Source organism: Cryptotermes secundus, unplaced genomic scaffold (assembly GCF_002891405.2).
Source record: "Cryptotermes secundus unplaced genomic scaffold, Csec_1.0 scaffold152, whole genome shotgun sequence".
Lineage (NCBI taxonomy): Eukaryota > Metazoa > Arthropoda > Insecta > Blattodea > Kalotermitidae > Cryptotermes > Cryptotermes secundus.
Genome location: NW_019720705.1, coordinates 530791 through 544226, shown reverse-complemented (window position 1 = coordinate 544226; position 13436 = coordinate 530791). Strand labels below are relative to the sequence as shown.

The 13436-nt window shown below is 38.9% G+C and overlaps 1 protein-coding gene across 1 annotated transcript in view; it reads right to left on the bottom strand.

The window, feature by feature from the left end:
• Positions 1-4919: 4919 nt before the first annotated feature.
• Positions 4920-13436, bottom strand: part of LOC111871143 (cytochrome P450 4c3) — a gene marked incomplete in the record, with an annotated part of 94210 nt that continues 85693 nt past the window's right edge. The window contains 4 exon segments of the mRNA XM_033754192.1: positions 4920-5752; positions 6959-7138; positions 9380-9548; positions 12745-12813. Of these exon segments, the coding sequence (XP_033610083.1) occupies positions 5595-5752; positions 6959-7138; positions 9380-9548; positions 12745-12813 (576 nt within the window).

The window sequence follows — 13436 nt, the reverse complement described above, 5'->3', positions numbered from 1 at the left end:
CCGGATGTATGGACAAATCTTCTCAGTTGGGGCAGACATAATTTTTGTATCTGAGGACGGACACGGGGCCCCAAATCTGAAATTCAGTCTAAAATAACAATTAAGACGACCAGTAACACACAGTAAACGGGTACCTGTGTAGTATGCCGTTGTCACGAATACTTATGTTTCACACCTAAAGGGTTACAGCAAATCCACTGCTTTAAATGTTCCATATGGTCATATAAATTCCATCCTGCACTCCTCGCTAGTCTTTTCTATTGAACATATTTACTGTAATATAATTGAATTCATTTCAGTTGATTCTTGTTTATTTGCTTGCTGACTCAACGGCTCAAGGGTCAATTACAAAGAGAGCACTAGTGAGGGAAACCAACAGAAATATACAGACATACTACAAGACAAGGCAATTTATGACATCTGAGTAATGATGATATGGAGTTGCATAAGTTATTAATGAATACGTTGAAAAGAGAAGGCCCAAGAACAGAGCCCGAAGTTACTTGAAAAGATGGCCGCGCCATAGCTCAAGCGGTTAGTCGCTGGCTTCCCACCGCGGCGGCCCGGGTTCGATCCTGGGGTCTGGTCAAGTGGGATTTGTGGTGAAGAAAGTGGCGCTGGGGTGGTATTTTCAGAGTACTTCGGTTTTCCCTGCCAATCTTCATTCCACCAAATTCTCCATCATCATAATCACCCGGGGCAGGCTACAATAGGCCAATCAGTGGTCTTCGTGCCGAGTGGACCCAGTTGGACTTCACCCCCCCACTAAGCGAATTAAAAAAAACAATTTTACTTGAAAAGACAGAGAGAGAGAGAGCACCAGCAACGCTAACCCGAAATTGTCTGTCGGTAAAGAAACTGCAAAACCAGCTAAAGTAACCGTCAGTGAATCCAAATTAACTAAATTTACGCAAGAGCAGGTTCAGCTGGACGAGGTCAAAAATATTTGAAAGCTCGAAATAGACAGCATTGGCCTGACGCTGACCGTGGACAACAGGAGTCTTAAAGTCAAGAAACAGTACCAAATTAGATTTAGATTTAGATTTCGTGACGTCATGTTGGTTGGGATTAAGTTTAATTTAATGCAAAACATCATTGTGAATAATGAATTAAAAAATTTAGAGAAATCTCTGAGATAGAGATGGTTTTGTAGTTGTTCACAGCGGCAAGATTGCCTCTTTTAAATACGGGTAAAAGAGCCGCTTCCATTCATACAGCAGGGAAGTACTGAGTCAGGCTCAAGTTTATTAGATACTCGTATCTAAGAACAGGAATAAAATTACTGAACATTCTTCTATGACAGACAGAGTTGAAGAAAGCAGTCTTCTGGGATTTGGCACCGTGTATATGTGGTGTTAACCGACGTTTCGGAGGAACATATCGCCTTTTACCGGTTCTCACGGTCTCTTCGCTTGCAGATTTTTTATATTTGTTCTTCTACCCTGAAGATGGAGGCGATATGTTCCTCCGAAACGTCGGTTAATACCACATATACACGGTGACTAATCCCAGAAGACTACTTTCTTCATAGTCACCGCCGTGAAAGCCTCAACTCTTACACAGACAGAGTTGTCAAGTTCAACAGGTTCCGAAGGTTTAACCTCTTAATGGCTTTGCAAATATGCGCATCGGAAATAGGGGCAAGGGATACGAATTCGGATGACTGCGAAAGAGGGCAGTGGTTATTATAAACAGACTGCAGATGCTTAGCGAGAGCATCAGAAACTGCACTGAGCCCTGCTAAATGTGAACCGTTAACCTCAAGCTGAATAGAACCGGATCTATGACTTCTGAAATTAGATACGTATTTCCGGAAATTCTGAAATTTCGGTCATAAAATTATAACTGCAGCTAAACTCCACTGATTCGGATTTATATGGAAAGGAAATAGTCTGAATCAGTGAAATTTTGAATTTGTAGAACATAATTGTAGGCAAGTATTATCATGTAGTTTATAAAAAGGCCGAAACTTGTTTATCGCAACCCAGCAATACATACATATATTGACTTAGATTGTATTAGGATACAAATACTGAATGACGAAAATAAAATGAACATTCTATGAATATATTTTGTATTCAGAACGAATTTGGAATTCATAGATGTCGAATTTGAATTTCTCACGCAGGTGGATATCAAGAATAATACCTCTGGATTGTCCACCGATGATTCTGAGGAACATACCGTCTCCATCTTCAAGTTCGAATTGTAAGCCGAGTAAGATATTACGCTGCTTCTTCCTCCTTGACCCTGAAAGGAAGACAAAACTTTCCTCCGAAATATCGGTGGACTTCTACTGGACTGCAAAGAGTTATTTCACAGAATATAGTGCTCTTCTGTGATTCAAGTCTTTGCTTATTTATGTTGGAAATATTCTTTTCAATAACATAAAACTACGATCTCTTCGGTATAAATTAGATATTATAAGTGAATTTCGATGCTTACCTAAGCCTACAGATAGTGGGAATTTTTAATCATTTAATTCGACCGCGTCTGTGGTCTAGTGGTCAGAGCTCCTGGTTATAGATCCAAAGGTCCCAGGTCCGATTCCCGGCTCTGTCACATTTTCTGAGAAGTAGTGGGTCTGGAACGGGGTCCACTCGGCCTCGTGAGGATAATTGAGGAGCTACTTGAATGGAAAAGTAGCGGCTCCGGTCTAGAAAACCGAGATTAACGACCGTGGGGATTCGTTCCGCTGACCACGTGACACCTCCGATCGGCTGAAGTTGGCCGAGAAGGAGCGGTCGCTCGGTCGGTATAGTTCGCTTGCGGACTACAGGCCAAGGAGTTTATTTATTTTTAATTCTATATTCAAATTTTTCCATTCTACATAAATAAAACACACACAAAAATAACGCAGTCCAAGTTAAAGGTTTTTGAAACTTTTAGGATTTGCTATATGTATAGATGTCGACATACGGTCTCTGATACGGCAGTCTTTGAGCAGAAATCTTGCATATTGACATGTGTCATTATTGCATGGTACCAGCTGAGTACACTTGGCATAGTACCAGATATTTATGATTACTATCGACGTTACGGTTGACCTTGATGAGCAAATATACCACTTGTACTCATGCCAGAACATGGCAGATGGCACGTCCAGCCTCCACATTTGTGGTCATGAGATGCCTCTGAATATTTCTTAATAAGGCGTTGTTCCGAGCTCCTGCGACAAGGAATCGTGTTCAGATGACAAAGGAACTGCGTGCAAGCACTGAATAGAACTTGAATTGAATTTAAAATGAAAGGTTTTTAGAATATTTCCAAAATGGAATGTTCGGTAGAAATCTATCTATATAAACACTTGCTGAAGAATGGTATTTAAGGTGTACATGGCTGTGACGAGAAAACTGCATAATGTGGAGCTTCATAACTTGTACTCTTCTCCAAGTATAACTAGAATGATCAAGTCAAGGAGGATGAGGTAGGCAGGGCATGTAACAAGAATATGGGAGAAGAGGAATGCATAGAGGATATTGGTGGGAAAACCAGAAGGAAAGAGACCACTGGGAAGACCAAGGCGTAGATGAGTGGACAATATTAAAATGGATGTTAGAGAGATAAGATGGGATGGTATGGATTGGATTGATCTGACTCAGGATATGGACCAGTGGAGGGTTCTTGTGAACAAGGTAATGAAACTTAGAGTTCCATAAAATGCTGGGAAATTCTTGAGTAGCTTCACAATTGGCAGCTTCTCAAGAAGTTCTCAGCTCCATAATTAAGTAAGTAAGTAAGTAAGTACGTATGGCTGTGACGATTTTGACTGTGGACTTCTGTGTTAAGATGCCGTGTAGTTAAGTACTCGTAGGTAGTTATGATCATTTCCTATAGTCCTTCTGCTTTTGAGTTAATTTCAGAAGTTGTATCCTGTATAATAGGACATGGGACTGATTATCATAGATGAGACTACAAAAATTATAACCCCGAATACCACAATCTAACTAACTCCATGGAGTTAAGTCCTTCTTGAGAAGCCGCCAGTCGTTTAGCGACTCAAGAATTTCCCAATATTTTATGACACCCGAAGGTTCATCACCGTGTTCAAAAGAACCCTTTATTAGTCCCTATCCTAAGCCAGATCAATCCAGTCCATACCATCCCATCCTATCTGTCTAAGATCCTTTTCTACCACAATATAACACATGTTAATGTAAAAAACATGGGACATTCTCAATCATTATTTAATTTGAATTTTTGCCTATATTATACGTTTATGGAATTGGGAATGCAGGTAACCACTGAGCTGAATGATTTAGAAGAGATACTGGCACATTCCGATTTACGTGCGATGCTAAAACGTGTAAATCCAAAATGTTTTTCCCCTCTCGCACATTCAAATTCATAACAACAGAGACTGTGTTTCCACGCGTATAATTCTAATGTTAAACCCGACTATGATCTGAATTTATAAAATTCAAATGAAATAGAAGGTACAGTTCGAGTTCTCTCTGTGTGTAACTGAGCATTACATCTTGAACATGAATCGGAGTGCAGAATGGTACGTCTATTGAACGTCGGCAGTACAGATGGGTCTGAGTGATCAGTTTCACGGTTGGGTCCCATCACTTCCGAGGCAGAAGCCCCAGTTTGTATTGAATATGATACTAACTGGGCCTCAGAGCCGATTTGGACGCCGTGAAGAAACTCTTCCCTCTGCCGGCAAAGATACTCGATCAGCTTATAACTTTAGTAGCTACACTGACAAGCTATTTCGACTAACAGAGAAAGGACATTTGAACATATAAATACTAGTATGACACTAAATGAGGAGTATACATCTAAATTGGTGTATACCTGTGCTTGCCAATGCTGACAGTGTTATTGCACCAAAATAAATACACAACAGGAAGGATTATTCATATTCTTTTCAGTAAACAAAATATTAAATTTGTTTGTAAAGAGCACTAGAAAACTATGTGTAGGTAGGCATGTATTTGTGTCAAGCATACAAAACTGGCTATAATTCTTAAAATAAAAGCTTATAATAATATTCGAAACGGGTTCAAATTTAAATACCCAACAACATAATAGAGATTATTTTGTTTTTTTGATAATATATGATCATAATAAAAACTGAAAATATTTGTCGTACACATTTCAAAAACTAGTCTCCTTCTTCCTTTTCCGAAAGTGTTCGTGACAATTACTTTCACTCTTCTTTGAGCCGTCTGACAGTAAACAAGAGTTATGTGCTAAAAGCACTGTCCCGCTAAGGAAGGGAGCCTCTGATTTAAGGGCGACAATTTTACACGTATCCTGTCCATTTTGCTTCATGAAGTGACTGAAGTTAAGGACAAAGTCTGGGGTCGGATACAGCAAATGAAAAGAAGGTGGTGAAGAGGAAAATGTTTATATTCCCTAACAGTAGAATATAACACTGCATTGCTACCACAACCTATCCTCTATATCCTCTCGGCATTTCTGTTTGCAATCCGCACAAAACGTAAGACTCGTTTATATCAGAACTTACTCCTTACTTTATGCCATGTCGGAGAATTATGCGCTTAAAGTTGGCATTAACATTCTTCAAGACAGGACTGTGTTCCTCACCCGACCTGGTATGTATTACAAAGAATATGTATTGTTTCTTATCGTGAAGATATCTTGATTCGGAGTCCATCTTTCGGCCTGAGTATCAGTTCTAAAAGCAATGGTATATCTTCTCTTGTGTCGAGTGACTGAAGCCTCAGTTTTCTCAGTACAGAACTCAACACAACTTTTTCTTCAAGCATAGCAAATTTCTGACCTGTTAACAAATATTGCAAAGTATTATATTACACTTAACAGCTTCTTAAACATACAGATCAATGAATTTAATTATATCAGTTAATACATTTCTGTCTCCCAATTAAAAATGAGAACCATCGTGGAACCATTGTTATGCGAGTGAAGCGGTTCTATAAGGCAGCTCAGCCTTGAAACAAACGTATACGTATGTGTCGGACCGAATTGACGGAGGAAGTACGTTTAACTGGAGATCTTGCTGATTAAATGTTAAGCTGCTATTGTGTTTACAATTCAAACCATGAATTTCAGAAAATAGGTTAGATTTTAGTTCATCCAATATATGTATAAGAGGCATCTCCAACTTCATACAGGTTATGATCGACTTTTTAGTGTCAAAACTGCCAGCGATCTACAACCCCCTCGTATCGTCGTATCTCGCTTTAAGCAAAAATACTGGTAAAAATAACACGAGGCATGATGTTTGTTGTAAAAGCAACATACATTGAAAGTACAGACTACTTTAATACGTATTTTCCCTTCAAAATCTAAATATAATCATATTATATTACAAGTGAATTTACATGCTTTTCACGTATACTTTCCTTATAGGCCTATGAGATCGACCAAAAATCGTCCCGCGATCGACCGGTCGATCGCAATCGACGCGTTGGACATGCCTGATTATAGTATCTATATTATATTTCAGCATCCTGTTGCATTGAGGTATTATTAAAAAAAATGTACACCATTAATAATGTAACAATGATATTTAAAATAAATAAATAAAATAGAAGACACCTAAAACATGTTCTTCACTTAAAGTGTAGTTTTTGTGCTTTAAAATATTATAAAATATCATTAAGACACTACATGTATATCTTTTACACTAAAAGTGACTTTTAAATACTTTAGAATGTCTTTAATTTATATCATATGTTCTTTTATATGTCTTTTATTTTATTTATTTATTTTAAATATCATTGTTGCATTATTGAGGATGTACATATAATTTCTGAATAATGTATAGTATCTGTTTGGAACTTGCAAATGCAATGCTCGCGTTCTGGGCAATAGAAGACCACAACGTACACGGAATGAAAGGAGCGGCTCTCATGCAAACAAATCAAATTTATGTTTCAACTTTATTTAATTAAGTGATAAAAACAAAACAAATTTTACATCTCATCGAGTCATGCATAAGAAGCAGATATTCAGAAACTCTTACCTATGCAGTTTCTGGGACCTGCACTGAACGGTAGATAGGCAAACGGGTGTCTGTTCAGCACTTTCTCGGGCAGAAAATTGTCTGGGTTGAACTCTTCAGGGTTGGGGAACACTTTCGGATTACGGTGAATAAGAAACGGTAAGATTGGTGTTTGTGTTCCGGCGGGAAGAGTATAGTTCTCTGCGATAAAAACAAACGTTTCAGTGCTTTGTTCCTTAACCAGAATGAAAGGGCGTCGGCCTGCTTCAGCTTGAAGCAAACATAATACTCGTATTCAGACCTTCACACCGCGCTCAACTTCATGTCCGTTTATTACAGATATAAAATCGTGTTGCAAAGCGGATCAGGCTACAGGTTTCGCACTGCAATTTCATATATTACTAATAAAATTCCATTCGAAAATTCAGTAGAATATAAGAGTTCCCATGTCAAGCTACACACTCCACAGATGTGCCTCCTTCAGAGCAACTCTTAAACGTTATGTGTATTCAGAATTACTGGGTGTTTGGAATTTATAGGCATTGAAAGGCACTTTTAAGCGGCTCTTTCAGTGAATTTTCACAATACAAACTGGAAAAGATTTGGAAAGAGAGAACAATAAAATAACAATAATAATAATTTTAAATTCAATTCTATAATTATTTACGTTCTCAGCTAAACAGCCAATCGCCAATCAATGATAACGATAATAATAACTCAATTAAATTGTTTATTATTTATGTGCCGAGTCAACAGCTACAAGGCCAATTACAGACACAGCACAGGGTAGATACTGGTAAATCACATTATGGACTGACACAATATAAAATATGAGACAAATTGCAGGCAATAATAATAATAATAATAATAATAACAATAACAACAATAATAATAATAATCGTCTGTCGGTAAAATAGATTCTGTAATACCGACCGAAATATTACCGTTTATTTCTGCTATCTCGTGGTTCTCTCTATAATTAACTTTTGCTTCCTCTTATTCGTGTATATTGCATTTGAGAAGGTACAGTAATGGTGAAATATAAGATCTCGCAATTTGGGGTGATTTACATGTTCTGGTCCCCGGAATACGAAGGTAGTTCTACGTATGACGTCTGCCTGGTCATATATCTGTATTTGTATGTGTGGATGGATGTACGCATGACACGCTAGCGCCGGAACGGTTAAAAGGATTTTATTCCTGTTCGACAATCAGGAGTTTATCCGCCATAGGTCGGGGTCCGGTGAAGGTGAACATCCAGGTTCCAAAGATATGAACCTTTCAAATGGGCGCCAAAACACAAAATGGTTATTTTCTCGAAATTGGATCTAACGATTTTGATTAAATTTAAGAAGTTTACGCAGACTGTCTCCTAAACGGGACTGTACACGTATAATCAGGAAAATAACGGGTAACCCACTAGGGCCAAAAGATGTAATGTCGATTTCGTCGAAATTAGTGTTCCTGTCAGACAAACATCACTAGCTACCGGTATTCAGCAAGAAGAGCTGTCTACCAACAAACCATTTCGTTTCCAAGGTAACACAGCAAAGATATTTTTCATTGCTAGTGGGGTGGGACTAAGTCCTTTGTACTTTATGAGCAAGAATTTTGCATCGATTTTAATTTTGGTTTCCATGGAAGACGAAAGCTCTCCTGCGAATTCCAATTACTCACATATATAGATTTTCTTTGTACTTGGTTAAATATGATCATACAATAATTTGCAATTAAAGGAAAGAAACCGCCTACCGCTAATGATGGAGGGAAGGCGAGTTCTTAGTACAACCAAAAAGAAAACTGAAAAACTAAGACCATCTTGTGGGTTCGTTAGAAAAGTTCTTAAAATCCTAATCCCCAAAACTTCATGAAGATTTTGACTACGTTTATAAATAATAGGGACCGCCTCTGTGATCTAGTTGTCATAGTTCCTGACTGCAGATCCAGGGGTCCCAGTTTCGATTCCCGGCGCTACCAGATTTTCTGAGAAGTAGTGGGTCTGGAATGGGGTCCACTCACCTTCGTGAGGATAATTGAAGAGCTATTTCAAGGATATTTCGGCTCTGGTCTAGAAAACCGAAATTAACGGCCGTGGGATCCGTTGCGCTGAACACGTGACACCCTCTATCCGCAAAATTTGGCAGTAACTTCGTCGACAAGCGGCAGTTGCTCAGTCGGAATAGTTCGCTTTCGGATTACAGACCACGGAGTTTTTTTTGTTCATAAATCATAGAGATAATATATTTCAAAGGTGAATTGAGAATCTTGAAGAAATTTTATATTTTATATCACACACTAAATTTTGCCCATATACAGAAAGTGTGAGAGCTATGAGACAAACAATTGAAGCAGCTATGGACAAAAATTAATATCCTTGGTAACTTCTAATAGAGATCCTCAATATAGAATTCAGTCGAAATACACTGCAATATGCAAACATACTTATCTTGACGTCAACTTCCAGATATCTGGAAAATGCTGGCACACTCGGATACAGCCTGAGAGCCTCTTTGATCACCTGCTCCAGGTACTTCATCTGTTGCAGATCCTCGTAAGTTGCTTCCCGACCAGAATCTCCGAAAATATCCTGTAATTCTTTTACTACTTTGTCCTGTATATGACAGAATAATTATATAAGGACATTGAAATGGTTACCAACCGCAGAGGACCCAAACCAAAAATTTAGTATAATTATTGGACCACTTGTCATTAAGCTTAAAAAATATTGTACTAGGAGGGTGATTACAAATTTTCGGCTATTTCGCTTCCGTCTGCAGAAGGCACAACATAACATGATGACAAATGGCAAAACCGGACCCTCTGAAAGGACGTGTCGATACACTGTCCACTGAGAAAGTATGAAAGTATACGCCATGACTCTGAACAGATTACCATGTTCCCTTGCTTTGAGTACCCATTTCCAAAGTCATTATCATCATCATCATCATCATCAATAATCTGCCAGACGACAGGTCCACAGTCGCTTCCAAAACAATTCCTCCGCTTAATGCGATCTAGCGCTTTCTCCTTCAAATGACAGTACCCTCTTCTGTCCCCAAGGCCATCCAGCATCTTCTTACGTCTTCTTCCTCGTCTTCATGTCACTTCTATTCCCCCTCTATCTTTCCTTCAATAACTTCTTTTAGAAGGCAGTTTCTGCATAAAACATGACCAATCCAATTAGCCTTCCGTTTTCTTATTTCGTGTAGGATATTCCACTGCTCAATGACTCTAATTAACACTTCTTCATTTCTCACATAATCGGTCCAACTGATCTTCTCCATCCTTCTCCAACACCACATTTCGAAACTTTCCAGATGTTTCTGATCTACTGCCCTAAGTGTCCATGTTTCAGCCCCATACAGAGCTATGCTCCAAATGTAGCATTTCACTAGTTTCTTCCTCAAATTTAAGTCCAATTTGCTGGTAAAAAGATTCTTCTTCTTGCTAAATGCAGCTTTTGCCATGGCAATCCTGGATTTAATTTCACTAGTACACCTTCCATCATCTGTTAACAAGCTACCCAAATATTTAAAACATTTCACATTCTCCAGTTGTTTTTGGTCTATCTTTATTGTGACTGGGGTTGGTTGTCTCGAAATTTTCATTACTTTTGTTTTCTCCACATTCATTTCCATGCCATAGCACCTTCCAATTTCAATTAGTCTATCAATCATGCCCTGTAGCACAGTTTCTTCCTTAGCCATTAACACAAGGTCATCTGCATATTTCACAGTTTGAATAATTTGCCCTCCTACTTTGAAGTCACCGAGCCCATCCAGAGCTTCCTTGGTAAGGCATTCGCTGTACAAGTTGAACAGAATTGGTGATAAACAGCATCCTTGTCGAACTCCTCTTCCAATCTGCACACTTCCTGTCTCCCCCCTGTCCAGTCGTACTCTAACTTTCTGATCCATGTACAATTTGCTAATCAATCTTCTTTCATGCCAATCGATACCTGTTTCTTTCAGGATCTGCATTAATTTGGTCCAGTTTACCCGGTCAAATGCCTTCTGCCAGTCTATGAAGCAAACACACAGTTCTTCATCTATCTCCAAAGTTCGTTCCGCTATAATTCTCATCATCCCAATTGCATCCCTGGTTCCTTTTCCTCTTCTAAATCCAAACTGATCTTCTCCAAGTACATCCTCTATTTTCCTTTCAATTCTTCTTTTAAGTATCTTTGCTATTATCTTTGCTGTATGTGCAATAAGACTTATTGTGCGATGGTCGCTGCATTTTGTAGCTTTTGTCTTTTTCTTTAAGGCAATCATTGTAACTTCTGTAAAGTCCTTGGGCCACTCTCCACTTTCATATATGGTGTTCATTAGTTTTGTCAGTGTTTTCAAACCACCTTCTCCCAGTAACTTGAGCACATCTCCAGGTACATCATCATCTCCTGTAGCCTTTCCCTTCCTCATTTCCTTGATAGCTTTTTCCACCTCACTTTGTAAAATATATGGTCCTTTCTCGTCTGTATCTACTTCTTCTTCCGGTTCAACTTCTAAGGTTTCTGGCCGATTAGGTCGATCATATAGTTCTGAAATATAATTTTCCCAAATTTTCAGCACTTGCCTCTGATCTACTATTCTATTCCCCTGGGAGTCTTCGATGCCAACATTTTGAATCCCATGATTCTCTTTCCATCCTAGTTCTTTTGTCTTCATGTACATCAAATCATAACGGCCTGTTCTTTGAAATTCCATAATCTCATTACATATCTTCTCAAGATATTCCTTTTTGGCCCTGTCCGTGGCTCTTTTCAATTCATTCCTCAGTCTCCTGTATTTCCTCCTGCCTTCTTCATTGTTGACATTCTTCCATTTCCTTCGCTCCTCCATTTTACTCATCATCTCCTGTGTAACCCATGGTTTTCTTGCTATCTTCTCAACTTTACCAACCAAATCACTGATAGTATCTAACATGCATTCTTTTATATTGTTCCACTGCGCTTCAGCATTTCCGCTTTCACCTTCAATTGCACCGAGTTTCTCTTCTAGGGTCTCTTGCACGCTTTACTGTCCACTACGAGCTTGAAAACACTAAGCTGTATTGAAGCAGAGGAAACTGTTGCATTGCTTTCAGTTTGCATCAAAGAAGAACAAAGGAGCGTATTTCGCTTTTGTTGTCAGAAACTGTCAAAGTGGTTGAAATCGACACAAAGATATGTGTTGTTTTTACTCACAGCACGCTACAAGCAAACATAGGACGACAAAAAGAACTACCTTCCCAAGAAAGACAGACGGCACAAATTCAGCTCCGTCAAGAATGACGAAAGGACAAGGGACACGAACCAATTCGGTTAAAGAATTTTAACTTAAACAACAAAAAGTTTAAAAAATTTTAATGCATCAAGGATCGTTGGTGTAGTTGTAAGAAATTTTGATTTTGTATAAAATATATATTACAAATATTGTATATTTATGTATTTTAAAAATCAAAACACCCAATGTAATAGTAGTTCCTAAAATATTGATGTTCCCTCTGATGATGGTCTATAGGGACCGAAACATGTTAGGATGCTAAGAGGTGAAGCAGTTAAAGCTTCAACAGTCACACTAGACGAAATTGTTTTATCATTTGTAATGATGTAACAGTATAAACCGTAACTGATACTGACTCATCCTCGTTCGTTAGTAGCTGGATCATAGCGACACAAGAGCGACATTCGGTGGCTTCATGGAAATGGCGACATAAATGAAATGTTGGACGCAAACGAAAAAGGGCGAACAAATAAATACTTTAAAAAAAATCCAGAGAACCTCTTAGAGAGGAATTGGGTTTTATAATTCCAAGCAAAAAATTACCTGAATTTCTGGATGAGATCCAAGCAAGTGCAGGGCCCATGAAATAGCTACAGATGTCGTATCATGTCCCTGAAATATGAAGCAGACCAAAGGATTACAGCGATCATTAAGAAAGGGAGCTATGTCACCGTGCAGTATAGCAATACCTGGCCATGGGCGGGAGTTAGGCTGCGAGACGAATCAAGCCGGACACAACGAGATGCTGCAATGTGAGACCCCCTCAGCTTTACTCTAATCAATTAATTCAGTGTGACAGGAAACATGTACGAATTCTGAGCAAAACAACTGGGTGTAACTTCATGGAGTTACATTCGAATTGACATGAGCGGATTTGATTTGGTTAAATGCGAACTGTGTCTGCCACGGCGGCGACTGAGAAGATTGTTGTCTTCTGGGTTGTTATGTACAGTTTTGTGGATGTGTACTAAAACTAATCTTTCTGATCTGAAAATGGAGGCAGCGCCTTCCTCCGAGACGCTGATGCCTATCTAACAAACTACACAGCGTCACATCCCACGAGGCTGTAATCTCTGATTCGCTCAGTGTTCCTGCTGCCGAAGCCCACATGTCCGGTTTGCAAAACTGAGTTGGCGAGGATCAAATCATATTTGAAATCGAGACGAAAGGAAGTCTCTCATATTGAGTGGCTACCGGCTGGACGACTTGGATTCGATTCCCAGGAGAAGTAAGAA